Source organism: Manis pentadactyla, chromosome 4, assembly GCF_030020395.1.
Source record: "Manis pentadactyla isolate mManPen7 chromosome 4, mManPen7.hap1, whole genome shotgun sequence".
In the NCBI taxonomy this organism is placed as follows: domain Eukaryota; kingdom Metazoa; phylum Chordata; class Mammalia; order Pholidota; family Manidae; genus Manis; species Manis pentadactyla.
In genome coordinates, this window is record NC_080022.1 from 50,872,948 (window position 1) to 50,893,626 (window position 20,679).

General features: G+C 37.2%; 1 protein-coding gene across 8 annotated transcripts in view; it reads left to right on the forward strand.

Moving 5' to 3' along the window:
* PATJ (PATJ crumbs cell polarity complex component) overlaps positions 1-20,679 on the forward strand; it is a 392,045-nt gene that overhangs the window by 93,137 nt on the left and 278,229 nt on the right. For all 8 annotated transcript variants that reach the window (XM_057500268.1, XM_036911254.2, XM_057500269.1 and 5 more), the window contains exon 18: positions 20,294-20,503. In XM_057500268.1, the coding sequence (XP_057356251.1) occupies positions 20,294-20,503 (210 nt within the window). The remainder of the gene's footprint in view (positions 1-20,293; positions 20,504-20,679) is intronic.

Consider the following 20,679-nt stretch of genomic DNA (forward strand, 5'->3'; position numbering starts at 1 on the left):
ATGTGATGATGATGATGGAGATCTTCTAAAATAGAATCTGAACACAGACTAGCTTTACCTGTTACTCATTCTCTCCTTCAATATATATATATTGTTCACTTAACAAAAAACTTCTGGAATTAATAAATGAATTTCGTAAAGTCACAGAATACCAAATCAATACACAGAAATCTGTTGTGTTTCTGTAAGTGAATAACCAGCAGGAAGAGAAATTTAGAAAACATTCCATGTACAATTGCATCAAAAAGAATAAAATACCTAGGAATAAGTCTAACGAAGGAGGTTAGGGACCTCTATTCTGAAAACTATAACATTGGTGAAAGAAATGGAAGACAACACAAATAGGAAGATATTCCATGCTCATAGATAGGGAGAATTAATATTGTTAAAGTGGCCATACTGCCCAAAGCAGCATACAGATTCAAAGCAATCCCTATAAAAATGCCAATGGCATTTTTCACAGAAGTAGAACAAATAATCCTAAAATTATATGGAACTACAGAAGACTCCAAGTAGCCAAAGCAATCTTGAGAAAGAAGAACAAAGCTGGAGTTACCATGCTCCCTGATTTTAAGCTATACTGCAAAGCTACAGTAATCAAGGCAGTATGGCACTGGCACAAAAATAGACACATAGATCAATGGAACAGAATAGGTAGTCCAGGAATAAACCCATGTTTATATAGTCAACTAACCTATGACAACGGAAGCAAGAATATGCAAAGGGAAGAAGACAGTTTCTTCAATCAGTGGTATTGGGAAAACTAGACAGCTACATGCAAAAGAATTAAACTGAATCACTATCTTACATTATACACAAAAATAAACTGAAAATGAATTAAAGACCTAAATATAAGAAATGAAACCATGAAACTCCTAGAAGAAAACATATGCAGTGAGCTTTTGAACATTGGCATTAGCAATTTTTTTCTGGATATGTCTCCTTGGGCAAGGGAAACAAAAGCAAAAATAAGCAGATGGTAGTACATCAAAATAAAACTTGCACAGCAAAGAAAAACCATCAAAAAAAATGAAAAGGCAACCAGCTGAAGAGAATATATTTATGAATGATATATCCAATATGGGGCTAATATCCAAAATATAAAATGAACTTATACAACTCAACATCAAAACAACAAATAACCTGTTTAAAAAATGGTCAGAGGGGGGATCGGAAGATGGCGGCGTGAGTAGAGCAGCGGAAATCTCCTCCCAAAACAACATATATCTATGAAAATATAACAAAGACAACCCTTCCTAGAATAAAGACCAGAGGACACAGGACAATATCCAGACCACATCCACACCTGAGAGAACCCAGCGCCTCGAGAAGGGGGTAAGATACAAGCCCCGGCCCCGCGGGAGCCGAGCGCCCCTCCCCCCAGCTCCCGGCGGGAGAAGAGCAGGCAGAGCGGGAGGGAGACGGAGCCCAGGGCTGCCGAGCACCCAGCCCCAGCCATCCGGGCCAGAGTGCAGGGCCCTCGATTCTGGGAAAACAGGGCAGCAAGAACAGTGAGCAGGCACTGGAGGCTGGGCGACAGAGGACATAAGAAAAGCGCGCGACCATTTTTTTTTTTTTTTTGCTTTTTTGCTGCTTTGTTTTGGCGAGCGCTTTTTGGAAGTCTTAAAGGGACAGGGACCCCAATATTAGGGAAACAGGGCAGAAAGACCGGTGAGCAGAGGCCTGAGGCTGGCACCGGAGAATAAAGAAAAACGAACGACCACCTTTTTTTTTTAATTAAAAAAATTTTTTTTTTCTTGTTTTTTTTTGTGGTCGTTGTTTTGTTTTGGCGGGTGCTTTTTGGAAGTCTTAAAGGGGCAGGGCGGGTCACTTAATCCAGAGGTAGGGAATCCGGGATCTCTGGGCACCCTAACCCCTGGGCTGCAGGGAGCAGGGAGGCCCCTCACGGAGATAAATAGCCTCCCAGCAGCTCCTGCTCCAACGCGACTCCACCATTTTGGAGTAGCTGCCCGAGCCAGGCCACGCCCACAGCAACAGCGGAGATTAACTCCATAGCAGCCGGGCAGGAAGCAGAAACCCTGTCTGCGCGCAGCTGCGCAGCACAAGCCACTAGAGGCCGCTGTTCTCCCAGGAGAGGAGGGCCACAAACCAACAAGAAAGGAAGTCCTTCCAGCCGTCACTCGTCCCAGTTCTGCAGACTATTCCTATCACCATGAAAAGGCAAAGCTACAGGCAGACAAAGATCACAGAGACAACACCAGAGAAGGAGACAGACCTAACCAGTCTTCCTGACAAAGAATTCAAAATAAGAATCATAAACATGCTGACAGAGATGCAGAGAAATACGCAAGAAAAATGGGATGAAGTCCGGAAAGAGATCACAGATGCCAGAAAGGAGATCGCAGAAATGAAACAAACTCTGGAAGGGTTTATAAGCAGAATGGATAGAATGCAAGAGGCCATTGATGGAATTGAAATCAGAGAACAGGAACGCATAGAAGCTGACATAGAGAGAGACAAAAGGATCTCCAGGAATGAAACAATATTAAGAGAACTGTGTGACCAATCTAAAAGGAGCAATATCCGTATTATAGGGGTCCCAGAAGAAGAAGAGAGAGGCAAAGAGATGGAAAGTATCTTAGAAGAAATAATTGCTGAAAACTTCCCCACACTGGGGGAGGAAGTAATCAAACAGACCACGGAAATACACAGAACCCCCAACAGAAAGGATCCAAGAAGGGCAACACCAAGACACATAATAATTAAAATGGCAAAGATCAAGGACAAGGAAAGAGTGTTAAAGGCAGCTAGAGAGAAAAAGGTCACCTATAAAGGGAAACCCATCAGGCTAACGTCAGATTTCTCAACAGAAACCCTACAGGCCAGAAGAGAATGGCATGATATATTTAATACAATGAAACAGAAGGGCCTTGAACCAAGGATACTGTATCCAGCACGACTATCATTCAAATATGACGGTGGGATTAAACAATTCCCAGACAAACAAAAGCTGAGGGAATTTGCTTTCCACAAACCACCTCTACAGAACATCTTACAGGGACTGCTCTAGATGGGAGCACTCCTAGAAAGAGCACAGCACAAAACACCCAACATATGAAGAATCGAGGAGGAGGAACAAGAAGGGAGAGAAGAAAAGAATCTCTAGACAGTGTATATAACAGCTCAATAAGCGAGCTAAGTTAGGCAGTAAGATACTAAAGAGGCTAACCTTGAACCTTTGGTAACCACGAATTTAAAGCCTGCAATGGCAATAAGTACATATCTTTCAATAGTCACCCTAAATGTTAATGGGTTGAATGCACCAATCAAAAGACACAGAGTAACAGAATGGATAAAAAAGCAAGACCCATCTATATGCTGCTTACAAGAAACTCACCTCAAACCCAAAGACATGTACAGACTAAAAGTCGAGGGATGGAAAAACATATTTCAAGCAAACAACAGTGAGAAGAAAGCAGGGGTTGCAGTACTAATATCAGACAAAATAGACTTCAAAACAAAGAAAGTAACAAGAGATAAAGAAGGACACTACATAATGATAAAGGGCTCAGTCAAACAAGAGGATATAACCATTCTAAATATATATGCACCCAACACAGGAGCACCAGCATATGTGAAACAAATACTAACAGAACTAAAGGGGGATATAGACTGCAATGCATTCATTCTAGGAGACTTCAACACACCACTCACCCCAAAGGATAGATCCACTGGGCAGAAAATAAGTAAGGACACGGAAGCACTGAACAACAGAGTAGAGCAGATGGACCTAATAGACATCTATAGAACTCTACATCCAAAAGCAGCGGGTTATACATTCTTCTCAAGTGCACATGGAACATTCTCCAGAATAGACCACATACTAGGCCACAAAAAGAGCCTCAGAAAATTCCAAAAGATTGAAATCCTACCAACCAACTTTTCAGACCACAAAGGCATAAAACTAGAAATAAACTGTACAAAGAAAGCAAAGAGGCTCACAAACACATGGAGGCTTAACAACACGCTCCTAAATAATCAATGGATCAATGACCAAATCAAAATGGAGATCCAGCAATATATGGAAACAAATGACAACAACAACACTAAGCCCCAACTTCTGTGGGACACAGCAAAAGCAGTCTTAAGAGGAAAGTATATAGCAATCCAAGCATATTTAAAAAAGGAAGAGCAATCCCAAATGAATGGTCTAATGTCACAATTATCGAAATTGGAAAAAGAAGAACAGATGAGGCCTAAGGTCAGCAGAAGGAGGGACATAATAAAGATCAGAGAAGAAATAAATAAAATTGAGAAGAATAAAACAATAGCAAAAATCAATGAAACCAAGAGCTGGTTCTTCGAGAAAATAAACAAAATAGATAAGCCTCTAGCCAGACTTATTAAGAAGAAAAGAGAATCAACACAAATCAACAGTATCAGAAACGAGAAAGGAAAAATCACGATGGACCCCACGGAAATGCAAAGAATTATTGGAGAATACTATGAAAACCTATATGCTAACAAGCTGGGAAACCTAGGAGAAATGGACAACTTCCTAGAAAAATATAACCTTCCAAGATTGACCCAGGAAGAAACAGAAAATCTAAACAGACCAATTACCAGCAACGAAATTGAAGAGGTAATCAAAAAACTACCAAAGAACAAAACCCCCGGGCCAGATGGATTTACCTCGGAATTTTATCAGACATACAGGGAAGACATAATACCCATTCTCCTTAAAGTTTTCCAAAAAATAGAGGAGGAGGGGATACTCCCAAACTCATTCTATGAAGCTAACATAACCCTAATACCCAAACCAGGCAAAGACCCCACCAAAAAAGAAAACTACAGACCAATATCCCTGATGAACGTAGATGCAAAAATACTCAACAAAATATTAGCAAACCGAATTCAAAAATACATCAAAAGGATCATACACCATGACCAAGTGGGATTCATTCCAGGGATGCAAGGATGGTACAACATTCGAAAGTCCATCAACATCATCCACCACATCAACAAAAAGAAAGACAAAAACCACATGATCATCTCCATAGATGCTGAAAAAGCATTTGACAAAGTTCAACATCCATTCATGTTAAAAACTCTCAGCAAAATGGGAATAGAGGGCAAGTACCTCAACATAATAAAGGCCATCTATGATAAACCCACAGCCAACATTATATTGAACAGCGAGAAGCTGAAAGCATTTCCTCTGAGATCGGGAACTAGACAGGGATGCCCACTCTCTCCACTGTTATTTAACATAGTACTGGAGGTCCTAGCCACGGCAATCAGACAAAATAAAGAAATACAAGGAATCCAGATTGGTAAAGAAGAAGTTAAACTGTCACTATTTGCAGATGACATGATACTGTACATAAAAAACCCTAAAGACTCCACCCCAAAACTACTAGAACTGATATCGGAATACAGCAAAGTTGCAGGATACAAAATCAACACACAGAAATCTGTGGCTTTCCTATATACTAACAATGAACCAACAGAAAGAGAAATCAGGAAAACAACTCCATTCACAATTGCATCAAAAAAAATAAAATACCTAGGAATAAACCTAACCAAAGAAGTGAAAGACTTATACTCTGAAAACTACAAGTCACTCTTAAGAGAAATTAAAGGGGACACTAACAGATGGAAACTCATCCCATGCTCGTGGCTAGGAAGAATTAATATCGTCAAAATGGCCATCCTGCCCAAAGCAATATACAGATTTGATGCAATCCCTATGAAACTACCAGCAACATTCTTCAATGAACTGGAACAAATAATTCAAAAATTCATATGGAAACACCAAAGACCCCGAATAGCCAAAGCAATCCTGAGAAAGAAGAATAAAGTAGGGGGGATCTCACTCCCCAACTTCAAGCTCTACTATAAAGCCATAGTAATCAAGACAATTTGGTACTGGCACAAGAGCAGAGCCACAGACCAATGGAACAGACTAGAGAATCCAGACATTAACCCAGACATATATGGTCAATTAATATTTGATAAAGGAGCCATGGACATACAATGGCGAAATGACAGTCTCTTCAACAGGTGGTGCTGGCAAAACTGGACAGCTACATGTAGAAGAATGAAACTGGACCATTGTCTAACCCCATATACAAAAGTAAACTCAAAATGGATCAAAGACCTGAATGTAAGCCATGAAACCATTAAACTCTTGGAAGAAAACATAGGCGAAAACCTCTTAGACATAAACATGAGTGACCTCTTCTTGAACATATCTCCCCGGGCAAGGAAAACAACAGCAAAAATGAGTAAGTGGGACTATATTAAGCTGAAAAGCTTCTGTACAGCAAAAGACACCATCAATAGAACAAGAAGGATCCCTACAGTATGGGAGAATATATTTGAAAATGACACATCCGATAAAGGCTTGACGTCCAGAATATATAAGGAGCTCTCACGCCTCAACAAACAAAAAACAAATAACCCAATTAAAAAATGGGCAGAGGAACTGAACAGACAGTTCTCCAAAAAAGAAATACAGATGGCCAACAGACACATGAAAAGATGCTCCACATCGCTAATTATCAGAGAAATGCAAATTAAAACTACAATGAGGTATCACCTCACACCAGTAAGGATGGCTGCCATCCAAAAGACAAACAACAACAAATGTTGGCGAGGCTGTGGAGAAAGGGGAACCCTCCTACACTGCTGGTGGGAATGTAAGTTAGTTCAACCATTGTGGAAAGCAGTATGGAGGTACATCAAAATGCTCAAAACAGACTTACCATTTGAGCCAGGAATTCCACTCCTAGGAATTTACCCTAAGAATGCAGCAATCAAGTTTGAGAAAGACAGATGCACCCCTATGTTTATTGCAGCACTATTTACAATAGCCAAGAATTGGAAGCAACCTAAATGTCCATCAATAGATGAATGGATAAAGAAGATGTGGTACATATACACAATGGAATACTACTCAGCTATAAGAAAAGGGCAAATCCAATCATTTGCAGCAACATGGATGGAGCTGGAGGGTATTATGCTCAGTGAAACAAGCCAAGCGGAGAAAGAGAAATACCAAATGATTTCACTTATCTGTGGAATATAAGAACAAAGGAAAAACTGAAGGAACAAAACAGCAGCAGAATCACAGAACTCAAGAATGGACTAACAGGTACCAAAGGGAAAGGGACTGGGGAGGATGGGTGGGTAGGGAGGGATAAGGGGGGGAGAAGTAGGGGGGTATTAAGATTAACATGCATGGGGGGGTAGGAGAAAAGGGAGGGCTGTACAACACAGAGAAGGCAAGTAGTGATTCTACAACATTTTGCTATGCTGATGGACAGTGACTGTAAAGGGGTTTATAGGGGACACCTGGTACAGGGGAGAGCCTAGTAAACATAATATTCGTCATGTAAGTGTAGATTAGTGATAGCAAAAAAAAAAAAAAAAAAAAAAAAAAAAAAAAAAAAAAGGGCAGTTCCTGTGTGGTAACCTCCAACGAGTTCTACACAAGGGTATAAAGGGCATATAAAAGTGTAGGCAAAGGGTCTGTTTGTGTTTATACAGAGGATCAAAGCCTAATTGGGCTACCCTGAAAATCAACTAAGATAAAATATGAAAAAGAACTTCCAACATCAGCACTCTCTGGAAGACTCATGCCAGAAGATGATCATCAAAAAACCCCAGCAAAGATCCACGCACTGCTACAGCTGTAGATGCACTCATCCCACCAGTTCCTGGACTTGCCATGGGAATGAGGAAGGAGATATCTAAGCTGGCCTGTGCATACAGTAAAACAACAAAATTGGACTGGATCTATACTGTTGGAACTCAACCAAGAATTTGGAGAAGTGCAAATTGTAGCGCTCCAAAGTCTTACAACTACAAACTATTTATTGTTAAAAGAACATATGGCATGTGAACAGTCCCCAGGAATGGGTTGTTTTAATTTGTCTGATTTCTCTCAGACTGTTCAAGTTCATTTGGACAATATCCACCATATCATAGATAAGTTTTCACAAATGCCTAAGGTGCCTAACTGGTTTTCTTGGTTTCACTGCAGATGGCCAGTAATTACAGATATGCTTTGGTTATGTAACTATACTCCTATTATGTTAATGTGTGTGTGCAATTTAAGTAGTAGCTTAAAACCTATACATGCTGAAGTTACTCTACAAGAAGATATATCAAAGAAATAATCAATCTTCCCATGTTTTCTTCCACCTGCTACTTCTATAGGTTTTCTTCTTCCTTCCTAATTACAACCCTTAAATAGAATTCGTGCCTCATATCAAATTTACCGAGTATCATAATTCTTCCAAGTGGTAAAGATACCTCTAGACAAATGCTGGGCATAGAAGCCACAGGGCATAAATATGCAAAGAAGTAAAAAGCTAACTTTTTCAAACAAAAAGGCTTCTCTCTCACTTACCAACTTCACATTTCCCTGTATGGCCCCGGAAGATGACTGGTTAGCCAGAGACGGGTAAGATTCCTCAAGGGAGGAACAACCTAAGACAGGCACAGTCGCAGGGGGGCCATCAGGTGAGAAATTGGGGGTCAACAGAGGTGAGGCTTAGAACCTCACCCCCCCGTTCTGAGAGAAATCTTCTGCATACGTGGATGTTTTATTGCTCTGGTCTAGCTTGGATTAACACATAGTCTATAGGCACACACCTGATCATCTACATGTGCTCTCTTACAACACTAAACTATGTTTTCTACCTTTATCTTGTATCTACCTACCACTTCAGCATTTTATTAAAAATCATAATAATAAAGAGAGAAATGTGGTATCCACATATAAATGAAGTATAAAAACCAAATGAGTATTCATATTTGAACTGACTGTTTATAGTTCATAATGCATGAGCAAAACCGAAAGTTTCTGTGATGACTGCCCTTGTACTGTTCACTATGTAACTTATTCATTATGTAAGAATTTGTTCTCCATGTAAAAACTTGTTTGTTATGCCTCAGAAGATTGGAGACTGACAAAAATTAGGCTTGGGGTGGAATAATGATTGTGCATTGAGCATTGACTCCCCTATACAGAATTTTATTGTCGTTAACAACCATTTGATCAATAAATATGAGAGATGTCCTCACAAAAAAAAAAAAAAAAAAAAGGACAGACTTCCAATGGTAAAATAAATAAGTAACCGGGATGTAATGTATAGCATAAGGAATATAGTCAAGATATTGTAACAGCTTGGTAGGGTGATAGCTGGAACCTAGAATTATGTATATAAATGTTCTACCACTGTGTTGTACACTTGAAACTCATGTAATGTAATACTGTATGTCAACTACCCTTCAATAAAAAATAATTATTAAAAAAAAAAAAAAAAAAAAAAAAAAAAAAAAATGGTCAGAGGACCTGAATAGATATTTTTCCAAAGAAGACCTACAGATGACCAATAGGTACATGAAAAGCTGCTCAACATCACTAATTATCAGGGAAATGCAAATCAAAACCAGAATGAGATATCACCTCAAACCAATCAAAAGGGCTAATATCAACAAGACAAGAAATAACAAGGGTTGACAAGGATGTGGAGAAAAGGGAACCCTTGTACACTGTTGGTGGGAATGTAAATTGGAGCAGCCACTATGGAAAGCAGTATAGAGGTTTCTCAAAAAAAAAAAACTAAAAATAGAAATGCTATATGACCTAGTAATTCGAAATTACTGGGAATTTATCTGAAGAAACCAAAATCACTAATTTGAAAATATATATACACTTGTATATAACATTGTAGCATTATTTACAATAGCCAAGATATGGAGGCAACCTAAATGTCCATCAATAGATGAATGGATAAAGAAGTGGTATGTATGTACAATGGAATATTACTCAGCCATAAAAAAGAATGAAGTATTGCCATTTATAACAATATGGATGGAACAGAAGGTATAATGCTAAGTGAAATAAGTCAGACAAAGGCAAGTACCATATGATTTCACTCATATGTGGAATCTGAAAAACAAACCAAACAAACAGATTTATAAACACAGAGAACAGACTGGTGGTTGCCATAGGGGAGGGAGTGGAGGGTTGGGCGAAATAGGTGAAGGAGATAAAAAGGTACCATCTTCCAATTATAAAGTAAATTAGTCATGGGGATAAAACTACAGCATAGTCAATATTGTAATATCTTTTTATGTTGACAGATACTATCTACACTTATCATAGTGAGCATATAAAAAAGAAAAAATCTGAGCATAGACTGGCTATACTGGTTATTCATTCTCTCCATCATAAAAAAAAATTCTTTTTATTAATATGAGCCAGTATGGGGGATAGAAAGTTGAAAATATATGCTTCCTTTAAAGATCTTGTCTTTAACAAATGTTTATTGAGCATCTTCTGTGCCAGGCACTGCTCCAGACACTGTGGATGTAGAAGTAAACAAAATAGACAATATATTCCATGTCCTCATGAAGTTTAAATTCAACTGAGAGTAGAGAGTCAGTGGATAAATAAACATGTTAAATATAATAAAGGAAACATTTGGGAACAACTCTATCATGTTATGACTAGCAATGGTAGAGGACTAAGATCGATGATTGTTTCTGAGGACCCAGAGTGACCTCACAGTCAATGGAGGTCTACATTGTAGACAAACAGGTAGTAGATGTTCCAGGCACAGGAATGTCCTGGAATTGATTACTTGGTCCTTATTTTATGTATTTTCTTATTTAGTAACTGTTAACCATATAATACCTATCTAAGCTTTTGAATTTTATTTCTTTTAATGAAACATCTTTTGAGGAACTTAGTGTTCTAATATTTTATTTGGAAAACATGACTGCTAGTCATATGACATTAATAACCAGTGATTTAGTCATCTCCACAACCCCAGGAGGTAGGTCCTATAATCATCCTCATTATATGGATGAGTAAACTGATGACAGGAGGTTATGACATTTGTTCAAGATCACCCGACTTGTAGGTAGTGGAACTGGGCTTCTTAATCTGGTTTGTAGTGTGAAAGTAGTCTTTAGACCTTAAATACACTGATTCTTCAAAATTGTGGCTTACTACAATGATAAATGATAAACATTTCTGAATGTCTTCCCAGAGAGACATACTTATTACAGTTCGAAAAGACTTACTTCAGATTATTTCTGAATCCTATGGTCTCTTGCCTTTACTCTTCCCATCTGGCCAAAGCTCTTTAGAGACGATGTAATTTTCATTGCCAGAGAGTAGAATCTGTGTGTGTTTTACCTTAGATTTCCCAGAAGGACTCCTTGGCATTTTTCCTATACAGTTTCAAAATTGGCAAAGTTATATTCTTCATGTTGTATGCTGCATATCATAGAGTATTTGTTGCTCTTCCAAGGATTTTTAAAAATTGCAGAGTCTCTTCTAAGGAATGAAGAGCACCCTGTGTCCATGATGTGGCAGTGGCTGTCAGAGAACTTCCCAGCCAAGATATATCTCCTGTCTTTCAGTGTCTCTACTTTAAGGGAGAATAAAGACTGAGGATACTGTGCTGTTTTGAGTCTCTGTTCATGTGCAGAAGTCTGTGTATCTGGGGAGTACAGGATCAACCCTTTATTTTTATGTATTACCATCTAAGTGTAATATCACAAATGATTTAGCAATTGATAGCACTCTTGGTCTAAATCACAGTGCTCAGTTGATTCTAGAAGGCAGTGAATGAGATGGTAATTGTTAACTTGTCATGTCCTTGTGTCTTACTAAGGTCTTTTCCATCATCATCTTCATAGTACTAATCATAATAATAGTAACAGCAGTTATGAAGTGATTGCCATGGGTTTACTAAGTACTTTACGTGCCTTATCTTATCTAATGCTTTTAGCAAACTACTGTGAAATCTATACTATTGTTCTTTCCACCTACAAATGAGAAAACCTGAGTCTCAGAGATTAAACAGCTTGAACAGTATCACTAAGCTAATATTTGTAAGTGTTTACATTTGGAAAATTTAAATGAATTCCGAGGCTAATACTAGAAAAGGTTTGAGAAATTTTAGGTGTCATACTTCCCTGCATCATCATAATTTTCAACTGATGTTTCTTTTCCTGGAAGATGCTACAATATTTCTTATTTATAAATTCATTTTCTACTTAAAACAATTTTTTTTGGTAAAATACACATAAAATTTACCGTCTTAACCATTTTTTAAATGTATAGTTCAGTAGTATAAAGTATATTCACATTTCCACTAATACAGTTTTAGTAGTGGGTATTCTACTGGTAGAACCTCAGTGATTTCAGTTAGATGATAGAAGTTTTAGATAAAGGACAGTTGTGTGGTTTGTTTTGTTTTCCTTACAACCAGCAAAAGTTCTAGGCCAGGAGTGAATGGTAAATACATAAACTATTATAGCATGACATAAAACTTTGAAGACATGAAACTTTCAAGGAAACTATAATATCCAGGGAAACTGTCTGATAGACTAAAAAGGAGACAGGAGAAAGCAATAATCTTTAAGAAGTGACTCCATGGGACTCCTGCTTGAGCCAGTTTAATTTTTTTGGAACCATTTTAATTATTACGTTTCTTAAAATAGATTTTAAGGTATCAAACTTTACAGAATACAATTATGTACAAGCTTATTTTTTTCCCCTCTTTAGAATATATTTTGATTTATTTTAGCATGTCTCTCTGTGCACTTCTCTTCTGTTGCACTTTTAATTGCCTTACATGCTGTGCTTGCTGTGCTGCTCAGGGACTGTTTAGTTTTATGCATGATGCATGGAAAAATCTATTCTTAATGCCTAACAGTATTTAGGAAGTAATAAGACACAAGGAGCCAGGAACCGTATCATTTTAATCTATCTTGAGTGCACTAAATGTACTTTGTGGGTACTTTGAACATGATGGTGTTGTGGTAATTGGCATGATTAGTGTAATACTTGGCTATATTATAAAATAGTTAAAAATGGGGTTAGATTCTGATAAGATTGCTTGCTCATTATTTATTAGAATCATTTAGTTACTGCCTTACATTCACTATAAAGACATTTCTTTCTCTTTGCTAAAAGTAAATCTTTAGCTTGTTGGTCAAGTCAGAATTAATTACAGGCCACTATATTAAGCCAGAACTATTCTAGTGATTTTAATTCAACTAATAGTCCTGACATGTCTTTTGTTGTGATCTAAACATGACAAAGGGGGAAAAAAGTCATTTTAAGATTTATTTTATTAAAAAAGGGCACATGTCATACATATTTTGTTGTATGTTTTTTTTTGATGGCAGAATATCCAGGAAGTTAAATCTTGTGTTGTCAGTGACTTTCTATGAGTTTTTAAAAGACATCCCTAACTAAAATTATGCCATATTTGTGACCATAGTATACATCTTTTTCATTACTGATGCTGTGCTTTGAATTAACTTCCATCACTCTCTGCTTTTTATAGTGGTTTTGTGAGTGTTTTGGTAGAAATGAATGACAAATTTGACTCAAGATACTTTGTCAAATTTAGTTAAAGGATTTTGGAGTTGGGGGAACAGATCATAACTGTCATGTATCCAATGTTCTCGTTTTACAATTGAAGAAACTGATTCAGAGTAATGAAGAACTTGTGAAACTACACCGCCAGGCTGGCACCAAGTTAGTGCTCAAAACTTGTCCCTTGACTTCTGATCCACACCTATCCTACCACTAGTGGAATGAGTAGGTGTCTTCCTTGTGTCTCTCTCCTAGGTGTATTTTTTCCTTAAAAAACCCACAAAACTTTGGATTCCTGTTTCCTGACTGATATTGCTCATGATGAAAATTTTAATGCATGCCAGCTGTACATCAGAGCTTTTGCAAATTACTGTTGTTTCATTAAGATGTATATCTGTGTGTGTGTGTGTGTGTGTGTGTGTGTGTGTGTGTGTGTGTGTGTAAAAGAATCTTTCCTTTGTGTTTCTTCATAACCAATTGCTCTTCCTGCCTACCTTCAGGATGAAAGAGTTAGCCATCTCCCTTTTAAATGTAGTGGTTTCTTTCTGTAGTCTACATTTTAGTAACTTCCTTGAGATCTTATTTTAAAAATGTACTCAGCTGTTTATTTAGATTTTAACTTAATACTCCTTAGTTCAAATAATAATGACCACATTTAAGAGTATATAGTCTTTAAGAATCAACTATTTGACTACTTGCAGCTTTTATAGTTCGGTTGACCATTATTGAGTTGGAGCAATTCTCTCATCAAATATTATGAAGCTAGCTGCCTTATGTTATCCAGAAATTAATGTATGTTGATCCTTAACAATTATCTTTGAAACATACTTTCTCACACTTACATGAATAAATATTTGTGGAATGAAGTTAAGTAGTCTAATTCCATAATAATGTATACCTTATCACTGAATTAATGTATTAGGAGTTGTTTGAAGTAGTTTTTCTAGGAATCCTTTTCCTTGAAATCCATTCATTTTGGTGAAAGATTTATCTTGTGAATTCTGTAGGCCAACTTTATATTTTAATATACTCGGTTGACAATAGTGTTTATTTTGTCAAGAGCAACCATGTATTTAGCAAATACTTAAAGACAGAGAAGATGCATCACCTAGTGACTGAGAGCATAAGCTTTGGAACTTAACTGGGTGGTTTAAATTTTGGTTCTGCCATTTTTCAACTGTGTGCTTTGGTTACATTATCAAAGATAAAGTAATTTACACACAATTTTCATCTGAAATAAACTATGATCTATCTGCCTTCCTGCTGTGAAAATTCCTATTCCATTATGTAATGTTTTTAAAAGTTTGGGTGTTGGATACAGAATAGATTTAAAAAAGAAGAACCACCACCAAAGTTATTCTTTGTTTTGAACCCATCTAAGTAAGTCATTGTTTAAACCTTGGTTTTGTTTTTCTTCATTGGAATAATCCTGCAAACTATTATAAATGTTGAATATAAGAACAACCTATGATGTCACATGTTCTTCTTCTTTTGAAAACTGCGTCTTGCTGATGCATTGGCCAATTGATTAAATGTGACCACTTTTCTTCTTGTTCAGTTCGTCTGTCTCCTCTTTATTTCACATTCCTTGCTTTGTGCTTCTGCTCTGAGCTTGCCATAGTTGCTTGCTTGTATTTCTAGTTTTAGTTTTGGAGCTGCTTTCTGGCCAGAGCTCTACACATCTTCTAGTTGATCTTTGTCTCTGACAGATCCCACATTTCAGCTGAACCACCTCTCTGCCCCAGGTGACTCCTCTGCACTCTGCTTTAGTTTATGTGAACACTGGACTCTTTGATCTGTGGGAATATACACAAATATTCCTATAATACATTTTATAGACATTTCAAAAATGTTAACTCCCATCCATTTGGGCATAATTATTGTCACATGTTTGTGTCTGCTCATGTAAAGATGTCCTGAGTGCACCAAATGGATGGATTCTTGAGAAAGTAAATGTAAACTAAAATTTGGCAAATACATGCATGTTTTACCTGTCCATGAAGTCATGCTGCACATTCTGTGCTCTCTAACTTTTCATCAGCCAGTACTGAAGTAGAATCCTCTAGTGGCCAAGTATGAAGTGTAAGGGACTCAGTTTACACACTTCAGCAAGGTAATAAATATATCTTTATCATTTTGCCTTCTTTCAATATTCATTTATTTATCAAATACTTAAAGATAGAGAAGATGCATCACTTAGTGACTAAGAGCATAAGCTTTGGAACTTAACTGGGTGGTTTAAATTCTGGTTCTGCCATTTTTCAACTGTGTGCTTTGGTTAACTTTTTCCTCTCTCTTAGTTTTCTCATCTTACAAGTAGGGATAATGGTACCTACCTCATGGTGTGGAGGTTAAATGGGTTCTAATAAGTAAGATTCCTAGAACATGCCTGGCATGGCAAGAGGTCAGTAATGTTAACAATTGTTGTCCACATGCAAGGGTTGTGGCCTTTGCCTTTGGTGTACTTATAGCCCAGTGAGGAGAGAAAAACAAAATAGATCCAGTCCTTTGATATTTTAATTACTATCCAGTACCTTCTCTGCAGAAGGCACTAGCCTTGGAAATCTGCAAATAAGCAAACATATCCTTGCTTTTATGAGGCTTATTTTTAGTAGGGAAGATGGTTAAAATAATTTCAGGAAAATCTCAAAAGTGGTGTAATAGGGAAATTGCAAGGTGCTGTGGATACATCTGGCAGAAGGTCCTTATTCTAGGAGGTCAGAGAACGTAAGGAAAACACATTATGACAGATGCTATAATGGAAGGTCTCTTTTAGGTTCAGGGATATCACAGGGTAGGAAGTGCCTGAGTCTCCAGGGGGTCAGAAAAGCTTCTCATTGGAGGAAACACTTTAGCTGACTCTGGTGGCAAAGATATAATATGTGGCAGTGGGGCAGGGAAAGCATTCCTGGCGGATAGAATGGTTTGTAGGATGTCAGGAAGCATGCTAAGGCATTTCACTGTCCCTGAATTGTGATTAGTTCTGTACTGTTGGGACCGTGTGTAGATAAATGGGGGTACATGTGGGGGAGAGCAAGAGGAGATGAAGCTGAAATGCATATCTGAAGTGAAGGGATTTCTTTACCAAGCAGTTAGGACTTGATCCTGAAGGCAGTGGATGTTACTGAAGTATTTTAAGCAGAGTAGGAATTGTGACCAAATTTTTATTTTTATTTTATTTCTGTAGGAAACAGACTGATGGGGGCAAGAGTCAAGACAGACCTACTGGGGGACAGTAGCAGTTGCATAGGCAAGAAATAATGAGAAGCTAAACCAAGGTTGTGGAAGTGGAAATGGAGAGATAGTACCAGGCAGAAGAGATAGAGAATATCAAATTGACATTCCTTAGCTAACTCAGTGGGGGTGAGAGAGAGTAAGTGAATGTTTGGGTGTGTGGTAATGCCACTCATGGGTTATGGGAGGAGAGGAGTTTCTTTGTCAACTTGGATTTCCCCCAACATTGAAACATCCTGCGCTTATAATAAATATCGACCATCAGCATCACTTCAAGAGACCTGAAAAATCTTACATCCACCTTTTTCTCAGACAGGTTCGGTGGTTTTATTCATTTGTGAGAGAGAGTGGGTAGTTGGATTCTCAGGATTTCATAGCGAAGTGGCGAGGGGAATTCAGGTCGGATCTCCCCGTCTTCAGATACATGTTCTGATGAGAGTTGGTTGTTCTTAATTGATTGTAGGAGTTGGATAATATTTTTTGAGAGCTCTAGAGAGAAACTTTCATAAATGGTTGAGTAGAAACAAACATAAGGTATACTGTTAGATCAAAGATGATAATATAAGGCTTTTGAATAGAGGAAAGAATCAGAAGAGAATGGCTTGCATAGAGATGATGTTTCTCGTGGTCTGTGATTGGTCTTTAGTGCCCTCTATTGACTGTTTAGTCTAGAACAACCTCTTAATTCTGAAATAGTGTTCCTTGCAGTGTTATTTACCAAAACAAGAAAAATTAGAGATTTTTAAGGTATGATAAAAGATGATTAAAATTAATGGGGGCTTAAAAAATCTGTATGGGCTCTAGGAGTTGGGTAGAAATGTTGAGAAATATCTTTAAAAGATTTTTGTTTGATATAACATGGGTATGATATTGTGGACTCTATTTAAAAAAAAAGACCTTTTTGATGAGGAGCAGCCTGAATCAGTCTGATCTTTAAATATTATTTTATGTAGTAAAGCCTCAAGAATAGTAGCCACCCCAGTAGGCAGTAGCAGATGCCTTTTTTCCATAGAGTGACTGCTAAATGTGATGACCATGAAAGGAAATGACTGTTATTCATTAAAGCAACTTCATTCAGCTAAATGAGAAATCACACAGAATAGTCATCATAGAAAATGAAATAGTAATTATATATCATGGGGCATCTTCAAAAGTTTGTCTTTTTATTTTTTTTAAGTGACAAAGAAGCTGCTGTGGGATTCTCTCCTCCAGAAAAAGGGGTGGTAGATTAGACTTAGTGTTTAGAATGACTAAGAGGTCTACACCTGAATAAATTTTAGTAAGCAAGCATACCTGGTACTAGTTTGAGGTCTCAAGAAGACTGCATGCTGCGTAAATAAATGCTTGCCACAACTTCTATAACAAGGGAAATCTATTAGTCTTTATATTTCCATTATTTCCTGGTTAATCTTCCTTTGAAATGTTTCTGATTATCATTTCAACTTGTTGCATTTTGAAACCTATTCACTTATTTAGATTAAAGATAGTACTTTTTGATTTGTTGTTACATGAAACTACAGAGATTGCTTGCACCAACCTAGTGAAATCACTTATTTGCTTTTGATAATATATTTAACTGTTGCAATTTTCTCTAACAAAGTTTAGTAATTATTAATATGAAGTATAGCATTTCATGAGGGGAATAAGCTATTATGTAGTTTCCCTTCCCCCTCAATAAAAAAGTTTTTCATCAAAAACTGACATCTTAATGAAGGACATAATTGTACAGCTTATTTATTAGTGTGTCAAACTTAAAATGTAATGGTTTCATATTTCAGAATGAAAAGTGTGTTGTGATTCATGGTTGCTCCTGACAAAATAGACAGCTCTTTTATATTATGGCACTGATTGCACTCCATTCTTTTTTTTTTTTTTTTTTTTTTGGTTCTTTTCTATTCTCTTCCTAGGCAATAGCTCCCTCTACTTGAAAATATTGGTGTAATTATAGTTTAACACTATGCACTTTATTAATGGGTACCCATGACTATTTTTACCTAAGTCCTCTCAATAAATATGTAGTATTATACACCAGAGCATGTTAGAAATTTACCAAGAACTTCTTGACCTAGAAATGGAAAAGCAAGGTTAGTAAAGGAAAGTAAGATAAGCTATGTTTGAAGACATTTTTCAAGGAATTAGCTGTGTAGCCTTTGTTGATTAAAATATGATATATTTGGTTAAAATTCCACACATACTGGAAAATGAACCTCAATGTCTGAAACGCAGAGATATAAAAAACTGGATCAGAAAATTTCAAAAGAACCATTAGCAACTTTAAACTGACAAAGCCTGGAACTTGGCAAATTCTCTTTGCTAATCCCAAAGTCTTGTAATTCTAATACAAAATGTGGCAGCTTCTCTCCACCTTCCTTCTCAGGAAGGGTTTAATAGAAACTAACTGTAGTAGAATCTCGTGTTACTAACATCTCGCCTTTATGGAACACTGTTTGCATAATGAAGCAATAGGTGCAAAATAAACAAGCCAAAAGAAATCTTATGACTAGGATTTGATTATTTTTTTCTCCCTTACTAAGTTTGAGGTTTACTAACAGGGCCATATACTTCCACCATTAGGACAAATTAAGAAATTCTACTCAAGCGTAAGATTTCCATATGAATGTGTCTTTTTTTCCATTCAGGATTCTTTGTTTATAGTTTCTTCTGACTATTATTTTGTTGTGGAGCACGTGGCAGAGCATGGTGGTCAAGAGCAAGGACTTGGAAGCCAGAAAGGTTGGGTTTGAATTCTGGCTTTGCCACTTACCAGATGAGTGATTTGGGCGAGTTTCTTTGACTTTCTGAGCCTCAGTTTCCTCATTTGTAAAAATACAGACAATAACTCTCCCCATATCCTGGAGTTAGTTGTTTTAAAGATTAGATAAATTAATGATTGTTAAGCACTTAAAACAGAGCCTGATGTGTAATAAATGCTATATATCAGTGTTTGTTGATTAAAATAAAATATAATAGTGGGATTATAAATTAGTTTTTATTAAACAAATGTATTTATTGATGTCAATGTTATCTTCAGTGTTTAATGACCCACTTCCATTGGGTGAGATATATTTCCACATTGGTTTTGTTCATGAATCAACACTCATTTTCTATGTACTGAAATAGTTCTTGCCTAGGGGCACCTATACCATGTTATAATTTTGGTGATGTTACTTTCAAACAGACCTTTTTTAATGTCGTGGAATATGCCATAGTTTCCATGTCTTTTTTGAACTTAGGTGATTCAGTGGGATGATTCTATACTGGTGGAATGCACAAGAATGGAGTATCATTTTCCATAGTATACTTCTATTGGAGCCTGCTTACTGCCCAACAAGAGTAGTAAATGGGCTTGTGATTGATCCACAGTATGACTATGCTTGAGGATGAAAGAATCTTGCTCAGCTGTCTCCAAACTTTGTGTGGTCCATCAAAATATCAGTCACCAAAAGCTTAAGGAAATTTATATGTACTGAGCACTCATACATGCAGTTGAAATTGTTCAGATTATGTCTTCACCTTGATATGAGCTGATATTTGTGTATATACAGAGTGATATTTTAATAGATTTTGACCTCTTTGGGAGACTATCACCAGAATGCTGGACTCATAAAGTAAATAGTCATATGGGATGCATGAGTGTATTTGCTTCTAGAAATGGACTCATCTTTCTTCTTTGCTTGATCTTAGGACCCCTTAGATCCCACAAGATCAGTAATTGTGATCCGTTCCCTGGTGGCGGATGGTGTAGCAGAAAGAGGTGGTGAACTGTTACCTGGAGACCGCCTGGTCTCAGTCAATGAATACTGTTTGGAAAATACCACACTTGCTGAAGCTGTGGAAGTGTTGAAAACTGTGCCACCAGGCACTGTACACCTTGGCATCTGTAAGCCATTGGTGGTAAGTATTGAATTTTGTTAATATAGGAAGCAATGACAGCATGGAAGTTATGAACATGAATTCTGGAGACAGATATACCCGGCCTTGAATACCTGTTCCCTGTTTACTTATAGTGTGTCTTTCTGTAGATTTCTTAATGTCCTCAACTTAGAAAATCAGAAAAAATAATGTCTACC